General features: G+C 34.5%; 1 protein-coding gene across 7 annotated transcripts in view; it reads left to right on the forward strand.

Annotated features, from left to right (window-relative positions):
• The first annotated feature begins 10 nt into the window (after positions 1 to 10).
• Positions 11 to 12,027, forward strand: part of Stim (Stromal interaction molecule) — a 37,815-nt gene continuing 25,798 nt past the window's right edge. For 3 of the 7 annotated variants that reach the window (XM_053760252.1, XM_053760254.1, XM_053760253.1), the window contains exons 1-2: positions 11 to 416; positions 4,784 to 4,816. In XM_053760252.1, the coding sequence (XP_053616227.1) occupies positions 242 to 416; positions 4,784 to 4,816 (208 nt within the window). In that variant the 5' untranslated portion in view covers positions 11 to 241. The remainder of the gene's footprint in view (positions 417 to 4,783; positions 4,817 to 12,027) is intronic. The other 4 variants (XM_053760256.1, XM_053760259.1, XM_053760255.2 and 1 more) reach the window with 3 other exon arrangements.

Consider the following 12,027-nt stretch of genomic DNA (forward strand, 5'->3'; position numbering starts at 1 on the left):
GTAGCTGTCATTTCTTGGAAATATAAACGTCAAAATTTTTTCGACCTCGGACCTCGCTAGATTTTTCTTTCTGTGATATAAATTGGTAGATTAGTATTTTTTACGCGAGTTCGTTATTTGGCCTTAAAAACAAGAGACTTTTGTTAAGTTCGTTTTTATAATGTGTATAGTGTGTAACGTAGCGGCAGTGGTGTTGTATTTTTGCGTGCGGTTAATGCATTAGTGTCATTGAGAGATCACGATGCGTATCGGTTTTATGTTTTATTGGTGCGTATTTGCTCTCCATGCATGCAGAGCAGATGATGTGGAGAGGATAGAGTCTAGAGATGGTGGACGAAGGCAGCAGTGGGGCCCCGCAGTGAGAACCGCGTCATTTGCTGGTGATAGTGGTGTGGTCACAACATCCAATGAGCAGAGTGAGTTTGATCTTGAATTGTTACTCGCTCACAATGACACCTGTTTGCATCATTCACTGAAGTTTCGTTGCTAATTACCGGGTTTATTTATATCCGTCACTGGGTACATTGTTTCTCTATGAGGATACTTCAATATTCCTGGTTATGGACAAATGAAAGAAAAAATTCTTTATTTAACATCTGTTCACCTTAAATGGTAATACAAGAATTGTTTGCAATCTGGTTGTTATTGGCCTCTTTGCAGTGAATTAAAATAGTTTATATTTTAAAATTATACCCAAGCTTCTCTATAACATCTTTAATTTCACAAAAACAACCTACCTACCTACAAAAACCTAATGGATTATTAAATTAATTATTAAATAGTTTTTGTTCTAACTATTATCAAGAACTTGCAAAAAATATAAGATACAATTAAAACTAAAGTTTCAAGTACATTTCCAGTCATCAATCTGACAATAGGACATTAAAAAGTGCTTCCAAAGTAGTAATTGTTTCTGTGAAACTTTAAAATTAAAACCTTATTGCATCAATATAAAGCTGGTATCTGTTAAAACTCATGTCCCACATGAATGGTGTACCAGATGTGTACAAGATGATCAACAAGTTAGTTTTATTGGCACACAAGATAAATCTTGCTGAAAGTGTCTAATCTAAACAAGAGCCATATGTTTGTGTGGGTTTCTGGAAAAGAATACCACATCAATTCCACATTTGTTACTGTATTACATCATTGAAACATATTCCATCAGTTAAATAATTGTTCAAATTTTTGTCAATGTGCTGTGCACTATGAGTTACTTCAGATTAGGCAAGATTTTTTAAATTTATCTATTATTGATATGGCAATTTTGACAGTGCTTCAAGTATCCATTTCAATCAGAAATCTATAGGATGTTTTGATTCAAAGTAATACCTAAGTAATTTTTCAATGTTTTCTGAAAATAGTTCTTATTGCATGTAAATAAAAACCATTGAAATATGGCTACTGTGTCACTATGTAAGGCATATTATAAGGATGAATACCTAAGGTATCACTTTAAAATTAATTAATGTATTCAAATGTATAGGTTAAGGTCTGGTCTATGCATGTCTCACATGCTTTCTAATCTCCTGCCTGCCATTGCAGCTCAAGTCGGATATATTTTTCATTTAATTAAAATTAATTCAATTACGAATATGCTTAAAAACTCTGATAAAATTGGAAAAACGAGAGGTTTCTATAAAATGTTGTCACACCTGATTAGAACAGTCATGTAGGTACTTGTTTGTTATTCAACATGTCTTTGTTACAATATTAATGGTAGAATAATTTTATCTTTGACTGATAGAAAAGTGGAGGAGTCATTGACTCTGAATCTTTTGTGATAAGATAGAATGACCTAGAAATTCAGTCATGTAGGTATGTTTTTGTACATTTTATAATTTCTTCTCATAAATAATTTTAGATAATATTGGAATAGAATAAAAATGATATACATGGAGAATTGATTGGGTGCTACACCTAATAATTTTTAGTTAATTTACAGGGTTACCTACCATTAATTTTTATCTAAATTGTCATTAGTTAGTCATATTGTTTTGTTTTTTTACTAGTGCTAATACATGAAACTGGTTTTTATTATTCTAGAAAAGGAATGTTTACTTTATAGGTACCTAGTTACTTATTGAAATAGATATCTATAGTACAGCATTGATTTCTATAAAATTATCTAGAAGCTTGTTTTTTAATAATAACTTTCTAGAGATTAGTAAATTTTAACAAAGAAATAAGGCACTCAAATTAATAATAACAAAACAAGGTAGCATTATATTATATGGATTGTTTTTTTGAATATATTTTTTATATGAGTTTGAACCGGTTAGGTATTATAATATATTTAATGCATTTATGTGTATAACAACAATCTTAGTATATATTTTTTTTCATTATAGGTACTACAATTATTATTATTTTATTATTATTAAAATTGAGCAGTTTAGACAGAAACACCCAAGTTAAATTAAAGAGGCATGTTAATAGGCTGCAGTCTACAAACTACGACTGCTTATCATAGTGTTGCCTCATGACCTTGTCGTTATACTCATGATACTGGCGCTACACGGGGCACGCCATGCAATAACGAAATTCTGTGATAAAATATTCTAATTTCAAATTTCAAATGCCTTCACGCTGGCATATAAAGATACGAATTTAAAATTTCGAATTCCTTACATTCGGCAAGTTCGATGACATTTGAATGAATGCATGGTTATTATTATTATTGTGTGGATTGTGGATGTCAAAATTCGAAAGTAATGTGTGCGGTTTTAATATAAACGCTTGCTAATTTCACGGATATTTTTTTAAAGCAGGCTGCAGTTCGCTTCCTCGACCGGTTCTTGGAGATACAAGATTATAAATTTCCGTCTCGCCAGTAGGTAGGTACCTACTTACTATCAAAGATGGGTTATTCCGGCAAAAACCTATCTCTGTTTTTGACTTCCAAGTAAAGGAACTTCGGTGTCGCGGCGTCTACTAAGTAACAGGCTTTTTTATTTAGTTTTTTCGTAAAGAGTTTTTTCTTATTCATCTTAACTACTTAATATTTTTACTGTGCAGCCAGACTTCATTAAGTTTAATACACGATGTGAGAAAACCCCCAATTAGGTTTTATTTTCCTTCTTCGACGATATCAAAATATACTACTTATAGATTTTTCCTCGTCAAGCAAGATAGAACACAGAGGTGAGGAGCAATAATGAGAAGTACAAGAATAACAGAGGCCTTACTAGGTACCTATCGCGTCTCTTTTATTTTCTGCGTCACTTTTTGCTAGTATCGGCTCTTTGGAAGGCATCCAGGTCTCAGTACTTCATCAATCCTTCGATGCCTGGGACGACCAGCAGTCGTTTCCGTATTGATCGTACAGAAGTCTTACCTTAGAGTCTCACTTATTGTGTGTTTTTGTTAACTAAAGCTTTTATGAGACCGAAACAACGCCGCCTCGTGGCAAACAGGCGTACCTATGTCGTAGTTAGTAAATTTATCACCCAAACGATTATCGCCGTGGTAACATTAGCTTTTATAATTTACCACAATATAGACGAGAACTCCCAATGTCATCATCCAGTACACAGACCTTATGTGTAAGGTAATAAGGTCGGTAATAGTTTGATTTTGTTCACTGAGACAGTGATGAGTCACTTGCGTTCGAAATTCGAATCAATGACTGGCAGACGATAGTTACGGCAGACGAGGTACCTACCTACCACTACCACTTTATTTTTAAATTCAATAAATGTGCATTTTGCAATGCTTTGGGCGCCAGATTCGAATGCTATAATTTGTCTGTTTGCACCTTACACCCTTATAGTCTACGTGATTGATGTAATCTATCAAACTAATTTACATTTTGGGGCAAAGTTCAAATTTCATGAAACGTTCATGATTTAAGTGGAATTTGAACCCACGTGTTTTAAAATGAACACGGCACCAAATTGTGAAAGTGAGTCATTGTATTAAGTTTGTGACAACATACATCCATTTTTGTTACTAGGTACGTAACTTACTCGTAAAGATTTGGTTGGATTAAAACTGTCAAGCATCTAGTCGCAAAGCCCTTATAGTAGTGGAATCTGATATTTCCACATACCATAGAATAGACTCCTGTCAGACGGTATTACTAATAATACCGAAATAACTTGCAATCGGACTATACATCCCAAAATATCCGTGGTATAGACATGCAGTAATACATTTAAATAAACAATACAATATCTAACTACTCTAGGACAAGGCAAATGACGTGTTTCATTGATCAATTGACTATTGATAAGTCAATGAATATCATAGACAATCCATGTTGATTAGCATTTATTTATCTCAATAGGAAACAAAGACATGTGTACACGTAATACTGTAAAAATAGTTATAGAATCAGAATGCGTAAACAACTTACAAAAATTGTTATGAAAAAAGTGTGTGCAAGATAACTAGGATTATTTTCATTTATCGAATCGAAAAATAGCCTTAATATCGCACAAGGTGTCCGGCGGAAAATTCATAATTTCCATGGTTTTTTCAATTACGTGGGACGTGTAACAGACGTTTCCGTCTTGATCGTCCAGAAATCTTACCTTAGGGTCTCATTTATTGCGAGTTTTTGTTAACTAAGACACTTTTATGGCATAACAACGTAGCTTATTTGTGGTTTATTTGCATTTAACGTTAATAATAAAATTAACTTTCATATGGTAGCTAAATTTCTTAAAAAACAAATGTGAAAAAACAAGTTACTAAACACACTGTATCATAATAATCTATGACCCAAGGTCTAGATTTTTGTATAACACTACTTTCTATAACGGTGATCTATTATTTGCAGTGGTGAGGTCGTCGGTCCACGGCCACAACAAAAGTAGGTAACATAATTTTTTGACATTCTCCCATTCTTGAAAACCTAGCATTTGTGTTGCTTAGGACCATTTTGTTTTGCCAAGTTTTGAGTAGCATACACGTTAGTACATTGCTTAGTTTTTTCATGTGTCAACACATGAACTCACATGAAACCTAAGCAACGGACGTTGATTGGCCGCAACCGGAATTTGGTTTATGTCCGGGCAAAAACTTTTAAGGCCCGTGCACACCTAATGCAGTACGCAGCACAATTCACGATTGTATGAAAACTCAACTTGCTTCATACGCATTCGGTCATCAGGTTGAACAGGTTTTTCTGTCCAGTTTGAGCCCAGGCGTAAAACTATCGCTGGTTGACGACCGCAACGTTCAACGTGTGAATGCGCCTTTAGAATTTAGTGTGTGCCAGTTTCAGTAGATTTTAATTGTGGTTGTTAAAGCTTTTTTTAAGCAATTTAATTAACATATAGGTATTCACCAATTCCGCTATTTATTACTTGTAAATGTTTTATTTAACTTAGTTTATAGAAGAGAATGGTGTTTGCTATAGAATTGTTCGTAATATCACCATAATTTCGCTTCCCTACGTCTTTATTTCTTTATATAACTGCATGGTTTTGAAGTGTTTTATTCATGGTTTATTTAATGTCAAAAATTTAAAAAAATGTTTGTGTCGGGAAGAAAAAGTCAATGCCTTATTAGAATCTTTTGTATTTAGGAGGAGAGGAAAGACCAACATACAGAGACATTTAAACGACTTTATTTTACACTGTCTAAAAGGAGACGTCACAACAAGGAAGACGCATTTCTGTTTGTATTGTCTGTTTTTGAAAAACGTATTGTTGTTGGCACGACATTCCGATTACTTGATCAATTCTTTGGCAGTCCAAGCGTCTCACCATCTTGATACTTGTACGAGTATTTATAGGTACAGTCTATAGCATATCCACCTGTATAAATTTATCGCAAACTCGTCGCTATTACCACCACTGACAGGTTCATTTATAGCAACTAAACGTGTCGTTGGCTGTACAGTTGACCGCATGTCGAGTTTTTCTTTGCGGCCTTCTATGTAGCTGTAATTAAAGCTAATTTCCAATGAATTGATACGTTGATCTGATGTCGACTGTATTGTGATTACTATTGTTACATAAAGTCACGTGCGATGTGGTCCAGTCCACTCTTTCCGACATGCTTTTATAGGTAGAAATAATTGTCTTTATTTTCTTGAGCATAAAATTGTAATTACATTAATCCGACAATCGTAAGACATATTATCTACTTTATTGTTGTATGTATAAAGTCGATTTTAGCCTACATCTGTCTCAGATAAAATGAGTATTATGTATATCTCGGTCAATAGTCGACACTCGGAAGCTATGCTCGACTATTAGCGGTTATTTGTCATTCAATTTGGAACATTGTCCTATTGTGATGGTATATTTTTACCATTTAGAAATCTCTGCGTTCATCAAAATAACGGGAAGCTCTTTCCATGTTTGCATAGCGTTATTCCAGTTGCGCTCCTGTCTAAATGTATGATTTCTCTAAATTCCTATGATAGTATTTTACAGAAAATATTTAAATAATGAAATAAAAAAATCATGGTTCAAGCATGAATCGAAACCATCTCATTACATATTTAAATTTTATTTTAATAATGCACGTGTAACATGCATGTACCAATTATTTTTTCCAATAAATTTTCTATTTCTTTCATTATTTGTATGCATCAATCTAGGAGTAGTAATTATATATAGTAGTAACTAATCAGTCGTAGGTAGTAACGTAACTTAGTTGGCAAATAAATGACTATGAACGTAAGTAAATAAGTTTGTCCAAAGTGTAGTCATCGATGACCTTTACTTACATCAGTATACGGCACATTACCAGGCCAATGTCAGGGTTTCTCTTCTCATTAAAACCGACCTCGTTTTTTTTATTTATTTACCTCTCTCACTTTCGGGTTTGCTTTTATTTATTTTCCTACAACTGTTGACCAGTTGGTCATTTAAATCGGTGTAAACTACGGTCCGCGCGCAGTCGCAATCAACATCGATTCAATGTCAATAAGATCATTAAGCGAGATGAATATATGTTCATGATACTGATGATAGCCATCTGTAGTTCTATAATCGTGTTCCTCATTGCTGAGGGTTGTGTAATGAAACACGACAAATATTGACAGCAGAATATATGTTCCATTCCATCACATTAACAAGTCCTATACTAAACATAAGACTCCATGGTCCAGTGGTTAAGACAACAATCGAATGGTCGAAAGGTTCGAATCCTACTCGTGCCACATGAGTTTGTATACTAATATGATTCATATGTTTTAGTTTTCGTAGACCATCACCTACTTGTTTGAATGGAAACATTATGAAGAAGCTACACACTGGGTGACTGTTTAGATCACTATTGTCATAGATGGCGATAGTCCTTGAAGTTTTTTTTAATAACATAGGTTGCCAACACCAAGCTCTTCGAAGCGTTGCCGACTTTTTGCAAAAATCATGCCAATCAAATAATGCCTTTAGGCGACTTGTTAGACTAGAATAGGACTCCATAACCAACCGTGGATGTCGTACGAAGCGACTTAGTGTATAGCAGTGGAAGCTGATAGGCAACTATAGCATTCCCAAGGAGGTATGACGTCAGGCAGGCGAATCTGTCCAATTTTTTTTTTTGTCTCTCAGAGCCCGGAAAGCACGTTTTTATCCCTTACGGGCTAGACAGAGCCAATAATTGCGAAATTAGGAGGCCACGTTTAAATAGATAGCGAATCTCTTGAAGGAAATAAATATTTCGGTACTTAATTGGACATTCGCAGAAATATTATTTCATCTCGAGTTTGAGTCAAGGGCGTAGTTATTATTATAAGGCCATTTTCAGATAGCTTTACGAGATTTGGTAAAAAAATACCGGTCAAGTACGAGTTGGACTCGCTCACTGAGGATTCTTTGTGGTTATTTATGGTTTTCAGATTTATGCCTGCAAAACATATTAACCCCCCATACTCAAAGTCATATGCAAATTTTTATAAATTGTCAAATCCATTTACTATTTACATGATATTTGTGTAACTCTATTCATACGAAGCTGTGGACTAACTCATCATAAAGCAGTTTTTATCTCCTTGTCCCATTCACATCAATCTACGCGTAAAATTATTTGTGACCGTGACATTGTCTTGTAGCACTCAAAGGCGTCGCCAGCAGACGGACCGGGGTTAGGGATGTAATTTGATATAAATAATAAGAAAATAATGTATTCTAAGTCCTTGACTTAGAATATATAATGTAAATGTCTACTAATATTATTATACAGAGGTGCCGAAATTCGCAATACCTATGTAAAAGGTGACTAAGTTATATGCACTAATTGTAATTACTTTAAGATCATTGTAACACTTGGTTGGCGAATAAATAATATGAAAAACATGTTATTTTTTTTTGATGTGATATTTTTCACGCGTCAACATTTTGAATGTAATACGCAATGAATGCTAGAAATGGAATTAGTGAATTCATTCGTTTTGACCTGAGGAAATTCATTTTGATCTAGAATGAGAACATTTTTAGAATCACTAAGGGAGACATCTGCCCTTCCCTGCCCCCCTTAGCGACGCACTTAGTAGCACTAATGTTAACGACTAATTGTTACCTATGTGATCAGGCCTTATGTTTAAGTCTAGTTTTTAGATTAAATTGTTTATATTTGGTCTGAAGTCTTTAATGGTAGAAAGAGATAGGAAATGTAAAGTATAGAATATGACATCATCTCTGTACATACGCAAATCCAGACAATAAGATTAGCAAACAAGCGTTGCTAAAACTAAATAACTGTTGAGCCAAACATTGTGTAAATCCATGTCTTTTCAACAGCCAAATGTCAGTATTAAGAAAATAGATAAGCAATATATGAATTACGGCCTTTACGGATACTACCGTATGTTTGTTAAGATGTCATGTGTAAACCATTGGACCGTTTTGTATTAAATTTAGATAAATACATAGCTAAAAACCCCGAGGTCTAATAAGGTATTTAAAAAAAACCATCCTCTTAAATCCTGCTGAGGAAACTTTGAAGATAGTAGACCGATGAAAAACCGTCAAGATAGGTGCTATTTGTTGCGGGCGTAGCTGCGGTCAAGAGCTAGTTCTGAATATCCTTATCTTAACTTCCGAATTTATACTGTAAAAATGAAAATAATTTATTTGTTACCTATTCACACTTATCTATTCAACTTTCAATAAATCTTCAACTGTTCATCATCAAATTCAAATTCACGCGGGCGGAGCCGCGAGCAACATAATTCAGTATGTATTATCGTAAACTATATAAACGACAATTTGGTTAAAATGTTAACAAATGGCAAATTCATCACCATTTTGGGGAAATCGCAATTTGTAGATCGTTCCGGGGTTTTCCGTTTACAAGGTCCTCCGTCTTTGTTATTCATAGTTTGTCTTTGTCTGCACAAGCAAGACGCAGACTACATTATATCCGCAGTAACGATTTCATATTTACTTTACTTGGCTATATATTTTCTGTAATCATTAGTAAAACGTGGTGCATGGTGAGTTTTTTTTAACTATAAGTTTTATTTTTACGCTGACCATTGGGTTCGCGGCGTCATAGCCCCGAATGCGTAACATGCGAAGATGAGTGAACGATAGATAAAGTAATTAAAATTTACTCTAATCTATTTTGTCGATTTAATCAATGAACAATAGTAAACTAGTATTTTCATTGTAATATTTCTTAATACAAAACCTTGAGCATAATTTTGTCTTGGTTCTGCGTAAAACGATTAAATTAACACTTTTTGCACGACATCAAGGAAATTTAAGATTAATTAGGCTAGACCGACACCTAAGTCTAGACACCAAGAATATCAAATTTAAATCTATACATCTATACTATTATTATAAAGTGGTAAGCGTTTGTGAGTTTGTATGTTTGAGGCGGGTAATCTCCGAAACTACCGAACCGATTTCAAAAATTCTTTCACAATTTGCAAGGTACCTTATCTTGCTATAGGCTATATTTTATCTCAAAATTCCCGCAGGAGCGAAGCTCCGGGCAACATCTAGTCATACATCATGCATACTATACATTTTATTAAAACAAAATCTACTTAGTTTATGAGTACAGAATGAGTGAAATGATTTTCATGTAATTTGGCACATGTTTTGAGTAAAACTGGTATGTATTTGTCATCGCGGAGTTCTCACGAGAGCTACAACATTTTTTTACCATGTGTCCAAGATGATCCATTTTTAACCCCCGACGCAAAAAGAGGGGTACCTATTATAAGTTTGACCGTTAAGTGTGTTTGTCTGTGTACGTGACGTATAATTATTATTTGATAGTAAATTTTTATGCGGTGGTTCTTAGATATGTTTGATCAAAATCGGTTCAGCCGTTCAAAAGTTGTAGCGAAATGAATATAGTCGGGGTTTTTTTAATTTGTCTAACATATAAACTTTTCCAACACGGAAACTGGGCTCCGACGCTCAACGGCTGCGGATAAAACAGGGATAACACTCAGATGAGAGAGACTCTATCTTTCCAATACAATCTTAATATTTAAATCTACAGATATTGTCAAAATTGAGGCTCTCCAGAGGATGTGTAAATGGCATAGTCTTGTCTAAACTATTCAGTGTTCGCTGAATGGCATAGTTACAAACACAACGCACTACACGCCAATTGATCTCAATAAACTCTTATTCAACTCTTAAATGATTCTGACTGGACATGAATGCACGCTTTGATTCCAGTCTTAAAGGCCGGCTCAGACCAAAAGCATAGCGGTGCCGTTTATTGGTGGACTTGTAACGAATACGTGCACGCAAACGCACCGGCAGCCAGCCACAGTTCCACACAATAAATCTGTCTGCACTGGCCTTAAGTCTGTTCCGCAAAAAGTAGCGTTTTAACCTGAAAGACGGACAAACAAAGATAACATTTTAAATCTTAGTATGGAAATATGGATCGATAACATGCATTATTTTCACTGTCTAAGTTCGGCTAGGTCACACTATTAAAAAAATATATCGAATAAGAAATGTTTTATAATAACAATATAGTTTGGCAACGATGCCATACCAAAAAAGGGTGGACTAACGTCCACAGGTAGGCTGTAAAATCAGAGCCGAATCGTCAAAAAGTTTTAGATATTTTGACTCACATATTTTCCACTCCGAGTGGACATCAAGCCTTACGCGGCCGACATTGAATTGATAGCCAGCAATGCGATCGTAATACACATTTATTTACAGTTGCTCAATTTTCTAATCCATGTGACACGGCCCTCGATATAGATTTACAAAATACAAATAGTCATCAATGTATACAATATTTGTAGGTATATTGTTGTGTAATTTTCCGTAGCGCACATTTCCGTCATATTCTCTTAGAACAACCGTTGAACTAGTGAGACTTATTTGTCCTACTTTTAAGAAATGTTTTTTTAGAAATCTTCAATCTTTGAATTTCTGGGATCGTATAGCCAGTCTTAATTACCATTTCGCTCATACAATAAATACATAAGAAACGAGACAGAGCACTGACGTATTTTGTCCCTCGTCACGTGTCCGGCTCAAGTTGCCACATTAACCTGTAACCTAATTGGGCCGGAATTTGTATGGGCATATTATATCTCATTTGGTTACACTCTTCCTTCGTCTATATAGTTTTCTTGGTCTTCGTTTGCAGCAATATTCCCTATTAAATTGCAACAATCTATGTAATTAACGTAGATTTATCATAGGTCTTAATATGAACTCTTATTATGTTACAATTATTACATTGTCGTAATCAGTGAACCGCTCTGTGATATTTTTACTACATTAGGTCTGTATTGGCAAGCTCCTCGTGTGAATCACGATCAGACAAATTAATATTATGTTGAATGGGAGGCCAAACGTCACTTCCAATTGCAAGGTTCGTAAACTATTGTTTTTAATTAAGAATTTATTTTTAAGTGCGTCATAACAATCGACAATAAAATGTTATAGTTTTAAGTTTTTCAATTACAGCGCCTCGCTGTCTGCATTATTATTTACTGTCTATACATTAGAACGAGAATTCAAAATGGTATTATATAAAAGGTAAAAATGTATTGAAATGCTTTCAATGCAAGGCTAAATCATTGACAAAAAAGTCGACATGGTTTTATTGCTCTTGAGAATCTAGCCCCGG

This window comes from Plodia interpunctella, chromosome 20, assembly GCF_027563975.2.
Source record: "Plodia interpunctella isolate USDA-ARS_2022_Savannah chromosome 20, ilPloInte3.2, whole genome shotgun sequence".
Lineage (NCBI taxonomy): Eukaryota > Metazoa > Arthropoda > Insecta > Lepidoptera > Pyralidae > Plodia > Plodia interpunctella.